The sequence below is a fragment of the Cricetulus griseus genome, chromosome 6 (assembly GCF_003668045.3).
Source record: "Cricetulus griseus strain 17A/GY chromosome 6, alternate assembly CriGri-PICRH-1.0, whole genome shotgun sequence".
In the NCBI taxonomy this organism is placed as follows: domain Eukaryota; kingdom Metazoa; phylum Chordata; class Mammalia; order Rodentia; family Cricetidae; genus Cricetulus; species Cricetulus griseus.
In genome coordinates, this window is record NC_048599.1 from 24,726,411 (window position 1) to 24,739,252 (window position 12,842).

At 43.6% G+C, this 12,842-nt stretch overlaps 1 protein-coding gene across 5 annotated transcripts in view; it reads right to left on the reverse strand.

Annotated features, from left to right (window-relative positions):
* Nucleotides 1-684: 684 nt before the first annotated feature.
* Raly (RALY heterogeneous nuclear ribonucleoprotein) overlaps nt 685-12,842 on the reverse strand; it is an 85,018-nt gene continuing 72,860 nt past the window's right edge. For 4 of the 5 annotated variants that reach the window (XM_027421417.2, XM_027421419.2, XM_027421421.2 and 1 more), the window contains 8 exons: nt 9,194-9,458; nt 7,220-7,292; nt 6,939-6,986; nt 4,951-5,117; nt 3,582-3,695; nt 3,161-3,414; nt 2,076-2,124; nt 685-1,036 (listed from right to left, as the gene is read on the reverse strand). In XM_027421417.2, the coding sequence (XP_027277218.1) occupies nt 2,080-2,124; nt 3,161-3,414; nt 3,582-3,695; nt 4,951-5,117; nt 6,939-6,986; nt 7,220-7,292; nt 9,194-9,449 (957 nt within the window). In that variant the 5' untranslated portion in view covers nt 9,450-9,458 and the 3' untranslated portion in view covers nt 685-1,036; nt 2,076-2,079. The remainder of the gene's footprint in view (nt 1,037-2,075; nt 2,125-3,160; nt 3,415-3,581; nt 3,696-4,950; nt 5,118-6,938; nt 6,987-7,219; nt 7,293-9,193; nt 9,459-12,842) is intronic. The other variant, XM_035446870.1, reaches the window with a different exon arrangement.

Consider the following 12,842-nt stretch of genomic DNA (forward strand, 5'->3'; position numbering starts at 1 on the left):
TCCACTTCCCTAAGTGCTTGGATGATAGGCATGTGCCATCACACCTAACTTTAATCATTTTAGCAGAGGAGTGCTGGTGCAAATGGATCAGTATTGGACACTGGAGACAGTGTTTCCTGGAGATGGGAGAACAGAAGGGTTGAGCATACCAGCTTTTTGATAGGCAGAAGGCTAAAATACCACTGTGAGAAAAACCACAGGCCTGTGTGCTGGCTGCTTAATTATGAGAAAATTTCCCCATCAGACTGGGCTATGCTGCCTTTTCTTGATTTGCAGGTTGATGTGGGAAGGTCAAGTCCAATGTGGGCACTGTAAGAAAGCAGGCTGAGCAAACCATGAGGAGCAAACCTGTAAGCAGCAATCCTCCATGGCCTGTGTATCAGTTCCTGCCTCCAGGTTCCTGCCCTGACTTCCCCAAATGATGGACTATTACCTGGAAGTAGAAGATAAAATTAACCCTTTCTTCCCCCAACTTGCTTTTGGTCATAGTGTTTTATCATAGAAGTAGAGACAGTGAGAAGGCTCAGTGGGTAAAGTGTTTCCTTCGAAAGCCTGTCTCCATGAAGTTGTCTTTGACCTCCACAAATGGTGTGACATGCAAATGTATCCCACCCCACACCATACATGCACAATAACAATGTAAATAAAACCAGCCAAATAAGCAAACCATTCCATCTGACCATATTTGGATCCAATCTCTTTATTGTCAGGTTCCCCTCACCCACCAACCCCACCCCCACCCCCACCCCCCTCAAACCTATAGAAAAATCCAAGCCTGGGAATTCCCTGGGGAAGAAGGGCAGAATGTGTTCTGCCCCTTGGCCCAGGCAGTGCAGACAGGAAGAGTGCATGGGGTAAGGGTAGGCCAGTAACTCCACTTGCAAAGGACGTAGCACTCACTGGCTGGGATGCACGGGGAAAGGAGTGCCTGCTGGCAGCTTTCCTCTGGTACCCACTACAAACTGGCATCCAGAGATGGGTGCCTGACTTGAGGCCTGAGACAGTGATGCCCTTCTTCTGCTGGTGGCCATTTTTCCTGTCAAGGCAAAGAAGAAACTAAGGCTGAGACAAACTCTGATCATAGGGGTAAGGAAAAGGGGTGCGGTGCTATGTCTGCACCTTTCCCAATTTTCTGATCATGTAATTAATTGTGGGAAAGGCTCAACCCCTGGACGGAGCGATCTCCCCACCTGAGCCTTTAAAACCTAACATGAACTAGCTGCACAATATATAAATAGTCTTCTGGGTAAAAATAAATTAAGTTTCAAGAGGGAAGACTTACATGAGGAAATTTCTGAACTAATCTGGAAGCTCTAACTAATAGAGATCCTATATTACAAATGTGTTATCTACCAAAGCACCTCTCTGTCACCTGTAAACTCCTCTAGGGTAGGGAATAACAGGATAACAGACAGTGGCCAGAGTGGAGGCTTTGGGGCTGCATGTTACTGAATTCAAATTTAAGCGTCAATTACTATCTTGGAATCTCATGAGACATGCTGATGTTTCATTCTACCCTTCAACATCTGCATTCCCACTTCTAGGATATACACACAATCCTAATCTTGCAGGGTAGAAGAGATCAGATTAACAGCTCCTGCCATAAAAGCTTGCAGGGCGTCTCCTCCCCTTAACAGGATCAAGTTGAACACCTAACGAGGGAAGGGGGGAATGAGACACTTCTAGTCATCCCCTCTTAAAACAAATGGCACCTTTCCCCTACCTTGCAGGGCTGGGCTACAGAACAGACAGCTCTTGTCCTTAAAGACTGTCACAATGCTGTGCTCCAATAAGGCTGTCTGTTCTCTCCCCCTATGGAATGCTTCTCCCTCACTAAGAGGCAGACTAAGCTGCACAGCATTTCTTCCACCACTCCAGTTCACACTTTTCCTTCCTTGTCATCCTGCTCCCAAGAGAACACTCTCTGAGTGTTCCTGATTTGTGTGACTACACTGCAGTAAGGCTGCATGTAAGGACCTTCAGCCTCGGCACAGTATGGCTCCCTAGACCCACATCAGGAAGAAATTGCAGGAAATCACTTCATTGATTTCCTGTGCTCCCTAGGCACCCCATACCTGCTTACTGCAAGGCCCCATCTTCTGCATCTGTGTCCTGGCTGTGGTCCTGAGAGGAGGAAGACAAGCACAAATCATTCACCGTAGGTCACAAGTTCTACCCTGCGCTATCTGTTCAGGAATGTCCTGTGGCTCAGAGGACTGCTGGAAAGGAGGTCCAACTAAAGGGAACCAACCAATAAAACTGGCTTAGAATCCTGAGAGGGTTATCTGAAGATCCCAAAGTTAAGGGACCAGTCCTGGGATTTGCTAGTGTAACAGGGACACATTCTATGCATGGAAAGACCATGGACTACAGCAAAGCTTAAAGCCATATAGATCAGTGGTCTGCCCAACTCAGAGTCTTTAGAGCTTTTACTGAGAGTACTATGCCTAAGAGAATAAGATGAAGTACCAGGCTAGGCTTTAAAAAAGAAAGAAAAGAAAAACAAGTGTGGCATAGGAGGACTTACACCTATCACAGACCAAGTCTGAGCAAGGTACCTGGTAACTTTGAGCTTCAGCTTCTTCAAGGTAAATGTGGCCATTCTAATCTAATCTATTGTTAAGGTTAAAGTGTGATATTCAACTCAAGTGTTCACTAAACAAGCAGCAAACACTGTAGCAGGCATCTTGAGTGTTGAAAGAAATCAGACCTTTTCACTCAATTTAGGCCCTCTCATGGCTCCTAACCTCACCCTGAATACTTCCCATATATACAGGAGTTTACTCCTTTAAGAGACAGCCTGCTAGATGCTTGAAAGGCAATGGCTTTTAGAAAATTCTCATGTGAAATTAAAATTCCCATCTTCTCATGGCTTTCATCATCAACACCAACCATTCCTGAGAGGTTGTGTGTGCAACTCTTAGGCGTAATTCTCCTCCTCTTTAATACACCCAGAGTAGAAGGTGCACTGGGCCCTGGGCTTTGCTGAGGTCTGTCTAGTATTGAGTGGGACTTCGGACCAGCAGCTCAAACAATGAACTATACGCTGCTCATTCTTCCCTACTCCTCATAGGACTGGCACTCTGGAAAGCAGAAAGGAAGGAGCTCAGAGGGGGACAGCTCTAGCCCTTCCGAGTCACATAGCTAGCCAGGCCCTTACCAGTTCCTCCTCACTATGTGTTAACAGTCCTTCCTCATCGCCATCATCTCGAGTTTGGACTTCTCCTTGGGGTGTGCCTGCCTCAGAAGCCGTGTCTTCCTGGGGGGCCAGAGGCCGGCTGCTGCTGCAGCTGCCACTGCCACCACCACTGCTGCCACCGCTGCCGCTGCTGCCACCAGCATTGCCACTGCCGCCGCCACCACCACTGCCGCCGCCTCCTCCACCACTGCTGCTGTCACCCTTCTTCTTGCCATCTTGAGGGTAAAAGAAGTAGAAAGGACTAGAAATCAGCTGGAGCAGCTATGCAGCACACCTTCGTGAAAGTTGGGCTTTCACTACATATCAAGTCTCAGGGCCTGGAGCTTCAAATCCCTAGCCCTTGGGGCACACTATCTTCCCAAGGGCTGCCCTCAAAGCTGACCTGGGTTGGCCTTTTGTTCCTCAGCGATCTGTTCCAATCGACCCAACAGGGCATCGATGTTGGACTTGATCTGTGTCAGCTCTGTTTTGATGGTCTGTAGTTCGCTGCTCTTCACTGGGAGTAGAGGGGAGACAGGGTTATCACTTAGGGGTACAATGCAAACAAAACCCCAGCTTCATTCTATCAACTAGGGAAGCCATTCCTTTTTGGTTCTTTTCCTGCCAAGGAAAAGGGTCTCTTCTTGAGAGAACCAACGGGCCCCAGGGGTGACCAGTTCATAATCCGATCCTTGTCATTTGCCCTAGAGCTCCCATCCTATAGGGACTGCAAATACACAGGAATATAGGACTGGGCCATGTGGGTCATACATTTACAATCCCAGCACTTGGAAGGCTAATGCAGGGATACTGTGAGTTCAAAGTTAATCTGGTTTAAATTCTGAGAGCCTGTCTCAAAAAGAAAAACAATGTAGGTCTGTGGTGTGTTCTGGGAACACCTAAGTAATGGAGTGTCTTTTTAGCTGTGTTACAGGATGTGGTATGTTTTTAAAGGTACAAAAAAGGTCTTCTGCAATTAGATTTCCTGGGTGTCTGACTGCAGTATACAAAGACCAGAATAAATCTGAACTTATCCTTACTAGAGAAAAAACACTATCATACCACAGCACTGGACTTTCTTTAGAAATGCATCCAAACACTTGATTATTAAGAGTAACTTCAACTACAGATTTACTCCTTTCTCAGTGTTAATAAAGTATGATTCTGGAGGCTACAGAGATGGCTTAGAGGCTAAGAGCACTGGTTACCCTTGCAGAAGACCCGAGTTTGATCCCAAGCACAGACATTGACAGCTCAAAACTGTAACTTCTAACCTCCACTGGCACTGCATATACCCGGTGCAGAGACATATGCAGGCAAACACCACATACTTAAAATAAAAACAAAGATTAACATTTTAAAAATCAGTTGTTAAAAAATGTGATTCTATCATTTTAGTGATAATAAAAAACAAACCATCTGGAACAGTGGTTTTTCAACCTTCCAAATGCTGCGACCCTCGTGGTGTGGTGACCCCCAACGATAAGTTTATTTTGTTGCTGCTTTTTTAACTGCAATTTTGCTATTGTTATGAATTGTAAATATCTGATATCCAACCCCAAAGGGGTTCAAAAATCTAGAAAGATTGAAAGACGTCATCAGGATGTAGTGGCATACACATCTTTAATTCTAGCACCCAGGAGGCAGAGGTAGAAGAATTTTTGTGAATTTTACATCAGTCTGATTTACATAGTGCATTCCAGGCCAGCTAAAGATATACAGTGGAACCCTGTCTCAAAAAACAAAAACCAACAACAACAAAAGTCACTCACACTTGATCTTGGCTGAGCCAGTAGTGATGGCTGTAGAACGGGCAAAGAGCTTGACAGGTATTGTAGTTTTGACACGGCGAACCAAAGGGACTGTGACACGGGGTCTCTTCACTGGGACTGCCCTGGGCACAGGCACTGGAGAAAGGCGGCCTCTATAATCAAACAGCCTGCAAAGGCAAACAGACCAGAGGCTGCAGCATGGCCTGTGACCACCAGGAGGCACTACAATACTAACTTCACCTGTGTGACCGGAAAGGGCCAGGGAAGAAGTGAATGATTCCAACAAGCCCTGGTATGATGAAAGGGGTTTTCCAGATCCTAAAGGCTAATGAAAGAAAACCTTACTGTTTGCACCTACAGATTTATCCCCAGCCATGCTAGGAGAAACAGTATAAGGACAAACAGCCCAGTCTTAAAAGGAGCCTTTCCTGAAGGCACCGCCTTCTACTCAGATAATCACCCCACCTTCATCTGATCATACTGTAAAAATCAAAACAGTGAAAGTCTCCACCTGGAAACAGAGAGGTTTGAAAATGGGTGGCCAACCCTTGAACCTTAGTTTTCCCATCTACTTAATGAAGAGGGCTGTCCAAGTTCACTGACTACCTGAGTATGCAGGAAGGGTAGAGCATGAGAACCTCACTAAAAACACTTAAGAAGGTTTGACAAACAAAAGCTGGGTACTAGGGCACTGAAGCACTCATGAGGAACCCATGGCCTCAGACTTCTAAGCTCCTTTTTTCTTTTGGACCATTTCAACACCTTTCTTTTTCTCCAGAGATATATAGGCCAAGTGCTCAACATTATTTCGAGGATGGGCAGCTAAATTAGACCCAAGGCTGAGCAGGGAACTCTCCCACCACCTGTGCAATGACCATGGTTCTGAAGGGAAGCACAGCCTTGATCAGGGATATACTCTACAACTACTTTTTTGATGAGTCACGGTACCTGCCACCACTAGGATACTCAAGGTCCTGCTTCTTGGTACTCCTGTTCAAAGAGTCCTGCAGGTGGTGGCAACTAGTGATCAGTCTCTGGGAATGAATGCAATCCCCGATCCTTCAGTTTGACCCACAAGGGGAGATGATGGCTCTGACCCTGGAATCTCAAGAACTTCAGAAGTCCCGAGAGATCATTTGGTATAAGCCTATGTCACTGACTAGGAGTAGGAGAATTTGCCCAAGGATAGATACACCTATTCAGTGTCACGGCCGAGATTAGCATCCAGTCTCCTGAATTTCCAGATTATGACACTTAACACTTACAGCAGAGAAAATGGTTCAGAAGAATTCTTTTCCCTGGGCTGTCTGGACAAGGAAGGAGACCTTTTGATTTAATCGTCACCACAACTTCTAGTCAAGCACATGACCAGGAGCTGGCATTGTGTTTAGTCTTGTAATCCCTGCACTCAACAGGCAGATATAGGAGGATAATGAGTTTTTAAAACTTCTCAACAAACAAATGTGGCTGGGGCCTCTAGAAGACTTCAAGGTTGAAGTGTAGGTAGGATTGGAGATAGAAGGCAGATCACAACTCATCATGGACTAACGCAGGCTTCCAAATAACTAGGACTTCTTAGTCATAAGAGTCAGACCAAACTATCTGTAGGTCTGACTTTTTTGGCTGAGTGAGCACCTTACAGAGACAAAGACTGAACAGAGTTTATGGGCACTACCTGTGAAAGCACTGTGCCCAGGTGTGTTCACCCTTTAGCTATACACTCCCCTACGCTATAGAACTAAGAAGAAGCAAGGTAGTCAGAATGTGAGAGTTTGGTGTGACAGTAAGAGCTCTGGCCTGAGCACTTACAAAATGGGATCCTAGTCCTAGCACTGTCCCTGATTTGTGAAGCAACCCTGAAGCAAAGACTCACTCACATCTCTGTGTTTCAGTTCCCAATTGGAGGACTTTATGAGCCACACCAGCAATCTCTTAAGACCCTTCCAGTTTGGCTATTTAATGCCTTGACATGCCCCTTCCCTGCTCACCTCGAATAGAAGTAGTCTTGATAGTAATCATAGTCAAAGCTGTAGCCACTGGGAAAACAAAGGGAGATGGCTACTCAGCCCACTTCTCCACAGGTCCTCATCTCCAAAATCTTCCTAAATTCTAAGCTTGGTACACTGTCACTATCAGCATTTACTCCCTCTGTGAAAAGAGGGACCCAACCAATGCAGACCAAAAAAACAAAACAAAACAAAACAAAACAAAAACAAAACAAACAAAAACAAAAAACAAAAAACAAAAAAAAAAAAACACAGAGCCTCACCTGTATATAGCAGTTGCTGCTCTCTTTAGCCCCTTGGGTCTATTGGGCTTGGGCTCTCCAGCCATGTTGATGTCTGTGTGGAGGGAAGACGCAGAGTTGGAATGCTAACATGACAGCAGTATGCCAACACACATCACCATCATGCCTCTGTGTATTTACACAGTGTACACATGGGACTGAGGTAGCCAAAGGTCTTTAAACATTTAATTTTCAAACATTACAAGAATACCAGGACATCATATGGATCTGCCTAGTTGTATATTCATATACATTCAGATATATACACAAGTCTTCACATACCATATAAATACATATTTTCAAGTAAATTCATATAAATCGGGTATATATGAACACATCTATACCCTCATATATACATAGCCTATAAGATCAAGGACTATTAAGTAAAAAAGCAAGCACATCTGCTCCCACACTCACAAATGCAATCACATCTGCATATCTTATATTCACTAATACATACATATAGATATACCTTCTAAAACACATACAAAGACGTATATGAGCAATCAAGCACATGCACACACACATACACACACACTGTAAGGTAGACACCAACAGTCATTTCATATGTATGTAATCAATAATGCCAAGAGCACGCATCTTCCCTTTAGTCCTTGTATTCACAGCTCCTCATAGCTTTTAGAAAGGGTTCTAACTCATATCTTCTGTAGATTGGGGTAACAGGCTATATTAGTTCATTTTGTTCCCTTTCTACGGAGAACCTGGATTTTAGCTGGAACCATAAAGCTTGTTATTAAGAGGCTATGGGGGTAGATCAGTGAGTGCACTGCTCAACCCACATCCGAGAAGCTGATCCTTGCAATAGACAGGAATTAACAGAGACCCAGAACTGAACATTGTGATACTTTGTAGCAATCAGTTCTAAATGTCTTCATCAAACCACTCCCCTCAAGGCACAGGGATCTATGCAGAAGAGGAGGAGGAAAAAACTGTAAGAGCCAGAGGTGGTGATGAACACTACAAAGAAATGGTGTCTTCCAGACACAAGACTAATGCATATATGAACTCAGAGGCTGTGGCAGCGCACACAGGACCAACACAGGTTCAAGACTAACTGGGTTGCAGCACTAAAAGGAGTTAAGTGGACAAAGGGTCCTACCCCTAAACAAGAAGCTATTTGCAACCGACATCTGTAGGCAAAAGGACAATCAGTTTTCTCCAATGGGGTGCCAGTGGGTCTATCAACCACATACCAGGAGCAGTTGGCCAGCAAAAACCAAACCCATGTTTTTTTTTTTTTTTTGGGGGGGGGGCTTTTGTTTGGCACTTTTATCTTTTTTTTTTCTTTCTTATTTAATTTTCCTTGTTTTTATTCATTTCTCTTTTTTTTGAGAAGGAGGGGGGAAAACAAAATTAGATGGGTAGGTAAGATCTGGGAGGAGTTAGGGAAGAAAAAAATATTCAAAATATATTGTATTTAAGAATTTTTTTAATTTAAGGGGGTGGGGGGAGGAGGCTATGAAGATCGGGGGGGAAAGGTGTTTGCCTCATAAGCTTGATGACACGAGTTTAATTCTTAAGAACCCACATAAAGGTGGAAAGAGAACCAACTCTAGCCCTCTGACCTCTACACAGGAACCATGGTTGACATATACACATATATATGTATGCAAACACTTTTTTTTCTTTTGAGACAGGAGCCCCCTTGTGTAGCCCTAGGTGTCCTGGAACTCGCTCTGTAGACCAGGCTGGCCCTGAACTCACAGAGATCCACTTGCCTCCCAAGTGCTAGGATTAATAGCACATGCCATCAAGCCCAGAAACAAATAATTTTTTTTTTTTAATAGAGGAATTGGGAAAGCAAGGACAGGAGAAAGGGGCCCTCTATAACCATGTGTTCTCCTCTTGGCACTCATTTAAGAATTACAAATATAATTTTTATCTGTTGAAATCATAAAATTCCAGGCAGTAGCTACTCAGAAGAGGTTAACTTACCCAGAGTCTGTCCAGCCAGCACCCGTCCATTCTCTCCTAGTACAGCTGCCCGGGCATGGCGTTCGTTGGCATATTGGACAAAGGCATAGCCTTTGTGCACAGAACATCCGGCCACACGGCCATACTTGGAAAAGATGGTTTCCACATCTGACTTTTTTACCACAGCTGTGTTTAGGTTTCCAATGAAGACCCGAGAATTGATGGACTTGGGGTCATTCTTATTGGTTACATTGCTGGTCTGAATCTTCAAGGACATGGTGTCCACCTGAAAAGATAACGCCAATGTGAAGCTGGGTTCCCAGGCCAGGCTCGGGGAATGTTCATGGCCAATAGATACCCTGACTAACCTGGATTGCTCCTTGCCTTTGTACACATTCTCAACCCTATGGTACCCATTCTCCCTGTTCTGGCATCCTGTTTTCTGGTGACATTATCAAGAGTTGCCACTTCCTGGCTGCTAATCTTACACTAGGTGCTTTACAACATTCCCTCATTTGGTACTCACGATACTGTACACAGGAAAACCCTACACTGGAAAGTCACAATGCTAGTCAACAGCAAGGCTGGGATTAACCAGTCTCTTAACTCCAGTTTTAAAAAATATTTATTTTTATTTCATGTGTATTGGTGTTTTTTCAGTGGGAAACTAGAAGTCACAGAGAGTTGTGAGTCACCATGAGGGTGCTGGGGATAGAATCCAGGTCCCCTGGAAGAACACCCAGGGCTCTTTAACTGCTGAGCTATCTCTCCAGCCTCGATTGCATTTTTTTTTAACCTTATATCTTTAAAAATATATCACAAATGAGCCGGGCATTGGTGGCGCATGCCTTTAATCTAGCATTCGGGAGGCAGAGGCAGGCGGATCTCTGTGAGTTTGAGGCCAGCCTAGAGCGAGTTCCAGAACAGCCTCCAAAGTCACAGAGAAACCCTGTCTCAAAAAAAAAAAAAAAAAAAAAAAAAGAAAAAGAAAAAAGAAAAAAAAAAGAAAAAAAATCACAATGTTACCCCATTTTAAAACTAAATAATTTTCTACAGCTTTTCTTTCTGTTCCTTCAACGCAGAACCATAACAAGGAGAACACATGGTAATTTCAAGAACAGTCCCCTATTATAAAAATTGCTTTGTCTGATCTAGATATACTTCATCTTTACTAACCCAGCCAGTAAAGTCTTTACTGTGCCAGCCACTCTGCAAAAACGTGTGCTTACATAGACTTACCAGGTACTCACTGTAGGCTAAGAGTAGCATATAATATTGAATGATCCCAAGAACTCGTGGATGAATACAGATTATTTTACCAGAAACTGAGACTCTGCTAATTGTTTTTTGTTAAGATTGTTAACTTGCTAATAAGAGGCATTTAAACACTTTTAAAGCCCATTTCTGTCAGCTTCATCACTGCTTCCTAGAGTTAAAGCCAATTTAAATAGTTAAGATAATGAATTTACCTGAGAATGGTCGTTAGTAATTTAATTTATTAGTTATTAACTTTATACAGACTCAAAATCTATTCGGCTTATAAACAAGTTTGCAACTACTCTTGTTATGTGTGTCTATACGCAGATCAGTAGAAGTACCAAGTCCACCCGCTTGTTCTTTTGTCCAGTAAGCAGGCATGGATAGCCAGCAAGCCTACCCATGATTTCTCTAGCACTGGTATTACAAGTGCATGCCCCTATACTTGGCTTTTTAAAATATATGTTCTGTTGGCCACAATGGAGCATGCCTTTAATCCCAGCACTCAGGATGTAGAGGCAGGTGAGTTCAAGACCAACCTGGTCTACATAGTAAATTCTTCAGGTCAGCCAGGTAGACTCTGGCTTTAGAAGAAAAGAAAAAAAAAAAAAAAAAAAAAAAGGCATTTTATCCTACAGAGTCTCTCTGCAGAACAGTTGTACCTTGGCATAAGCCCCAAGAGAAAGGAAAGAGGATGTTTAATTCCAGCAGGCAAGGTTTGCAGTCTGGTTGTGGCATTTGTACTTACTAGGCCCGTGTTCGGAGTGCAACTTGAATCTTATCTCCTAGGGCAGTTTCAGAAGGTATTAAATAACCTCCAAGCAGAAGGTATAAAAACCTTCATCAACCTGCATGTTTATTCTACCTAATACAGGGCTGGGGGTTGGGGGTTTCATTTCAGAGAAATAAGTAAGAATGCAAGTTGGAGAAATGTGTTATCTTTTTGTACTACCATAAAGCAAGGGCTCAGAGTTTAACTTGCTGCTACTAATGAAGAGGCTGATATGAGCTTTAGAACTAACTTGGACAAGACAGGTTCTTGTTAGTAGGTTTACTCTTACACCAACATTTATAAAGCAGTGAAGGACACAAGGAGATACCCAGGAACACAGCCAATATACTCTCCATAAGCATAGGAAATATTTAATGCTCCCCATTTTTCAGTTACAAAAATCCTCCTATCTGGATTCATTCAATGGTTAATTCCTTGTTCATTCACTAATAGAAAGAAACTTTTTAAGGTGCCTACATGACACTAGATGACTGATCCTGCTCAAAACTGTACAGAAAGATGCCATTTTGTTCAGCAGGAGGGAACCAACCAGGCTGCTGGCTCTGCCATTTATATGACAAAGACAGGGCAGTAGTGGATTCCCTCAGACTGTTAGGAGCCTCTAACACAACTGAGTAGGAAGCATTCACTGAGCTCCTTTGTGTAGTACTGTGTAGGGATCAGCACTCACTGGCTTGCTGGAGAACAGTCTTTCAGGTTTGGCTCTGCCAATCATTTCTCTCCTCACTTGAGCTTTGGGACAATAAATATAAAAGAACTTTGCAAACTGTGGAGGCCTTTACAAGATCCACTATTAGTATAATTCTATGTATTTGTCTCTTCTATTAATACCACCAGTAGTGGGACCACTCTAGATTAGAGTCATGATCAGACTGGAGCACATTCTTAGGATACCAAGAAGAGTCAACCTTGTCACCCTGTTCTGATCTATAGAGAAGACCAAGTATATGCACGTGCCTGCTAAATGGAACATGCTCTGGTGTCCAAATCCCAAACCCCCAATCTATATCCTCCCAGTTGATCTTTTAAGTCTTGCATGATGCTTTAGCATATAGGCTGTATGTTACTCTGTAGACTCCCTAAGCCCAGGAAGAGAGACGCACGTCTAGGGAGTTGTGGAACCCTCAAATGGTGCTACAGAGGTGTATGCCATACTGACTAGCTTTCAGGCCTGGTTTTCTAGTCTGATCCAAATGCCCACCCTCACAAACCAACACCCCCAACTTAATAAACACCCCATTTTGTTTCCCCCATTTAGAAAAAGGCAAAGTAGCACATAACTAAGACTGGCCTGAAGGATGATGATCTTAAGCTCCTGATCCTCCTGCTTTTCAACTGCTGGGATTATCAGCATGTGCTACCACATCTAGCCTCTTTCTGAATTTTTCAAGAGTGGGGGTCCTAAAATATCAATATCCTTTTCAGCAAAAACTATCTAACTTGATAAGCTAGTCCCCACTACCAGCCAAACTTTGCTTTATAAATTGTGTAACTAAGAGCAAGGTACCAACAACTCCAGAGGTTTTTATGCTTAACAATAAGCTGAGGAGAGGTGGGTGGTAGGCCTGGGGAGGGCAGAGGTCATACAGCAACCACATGTGTTGTTAGAGATATCTGTAA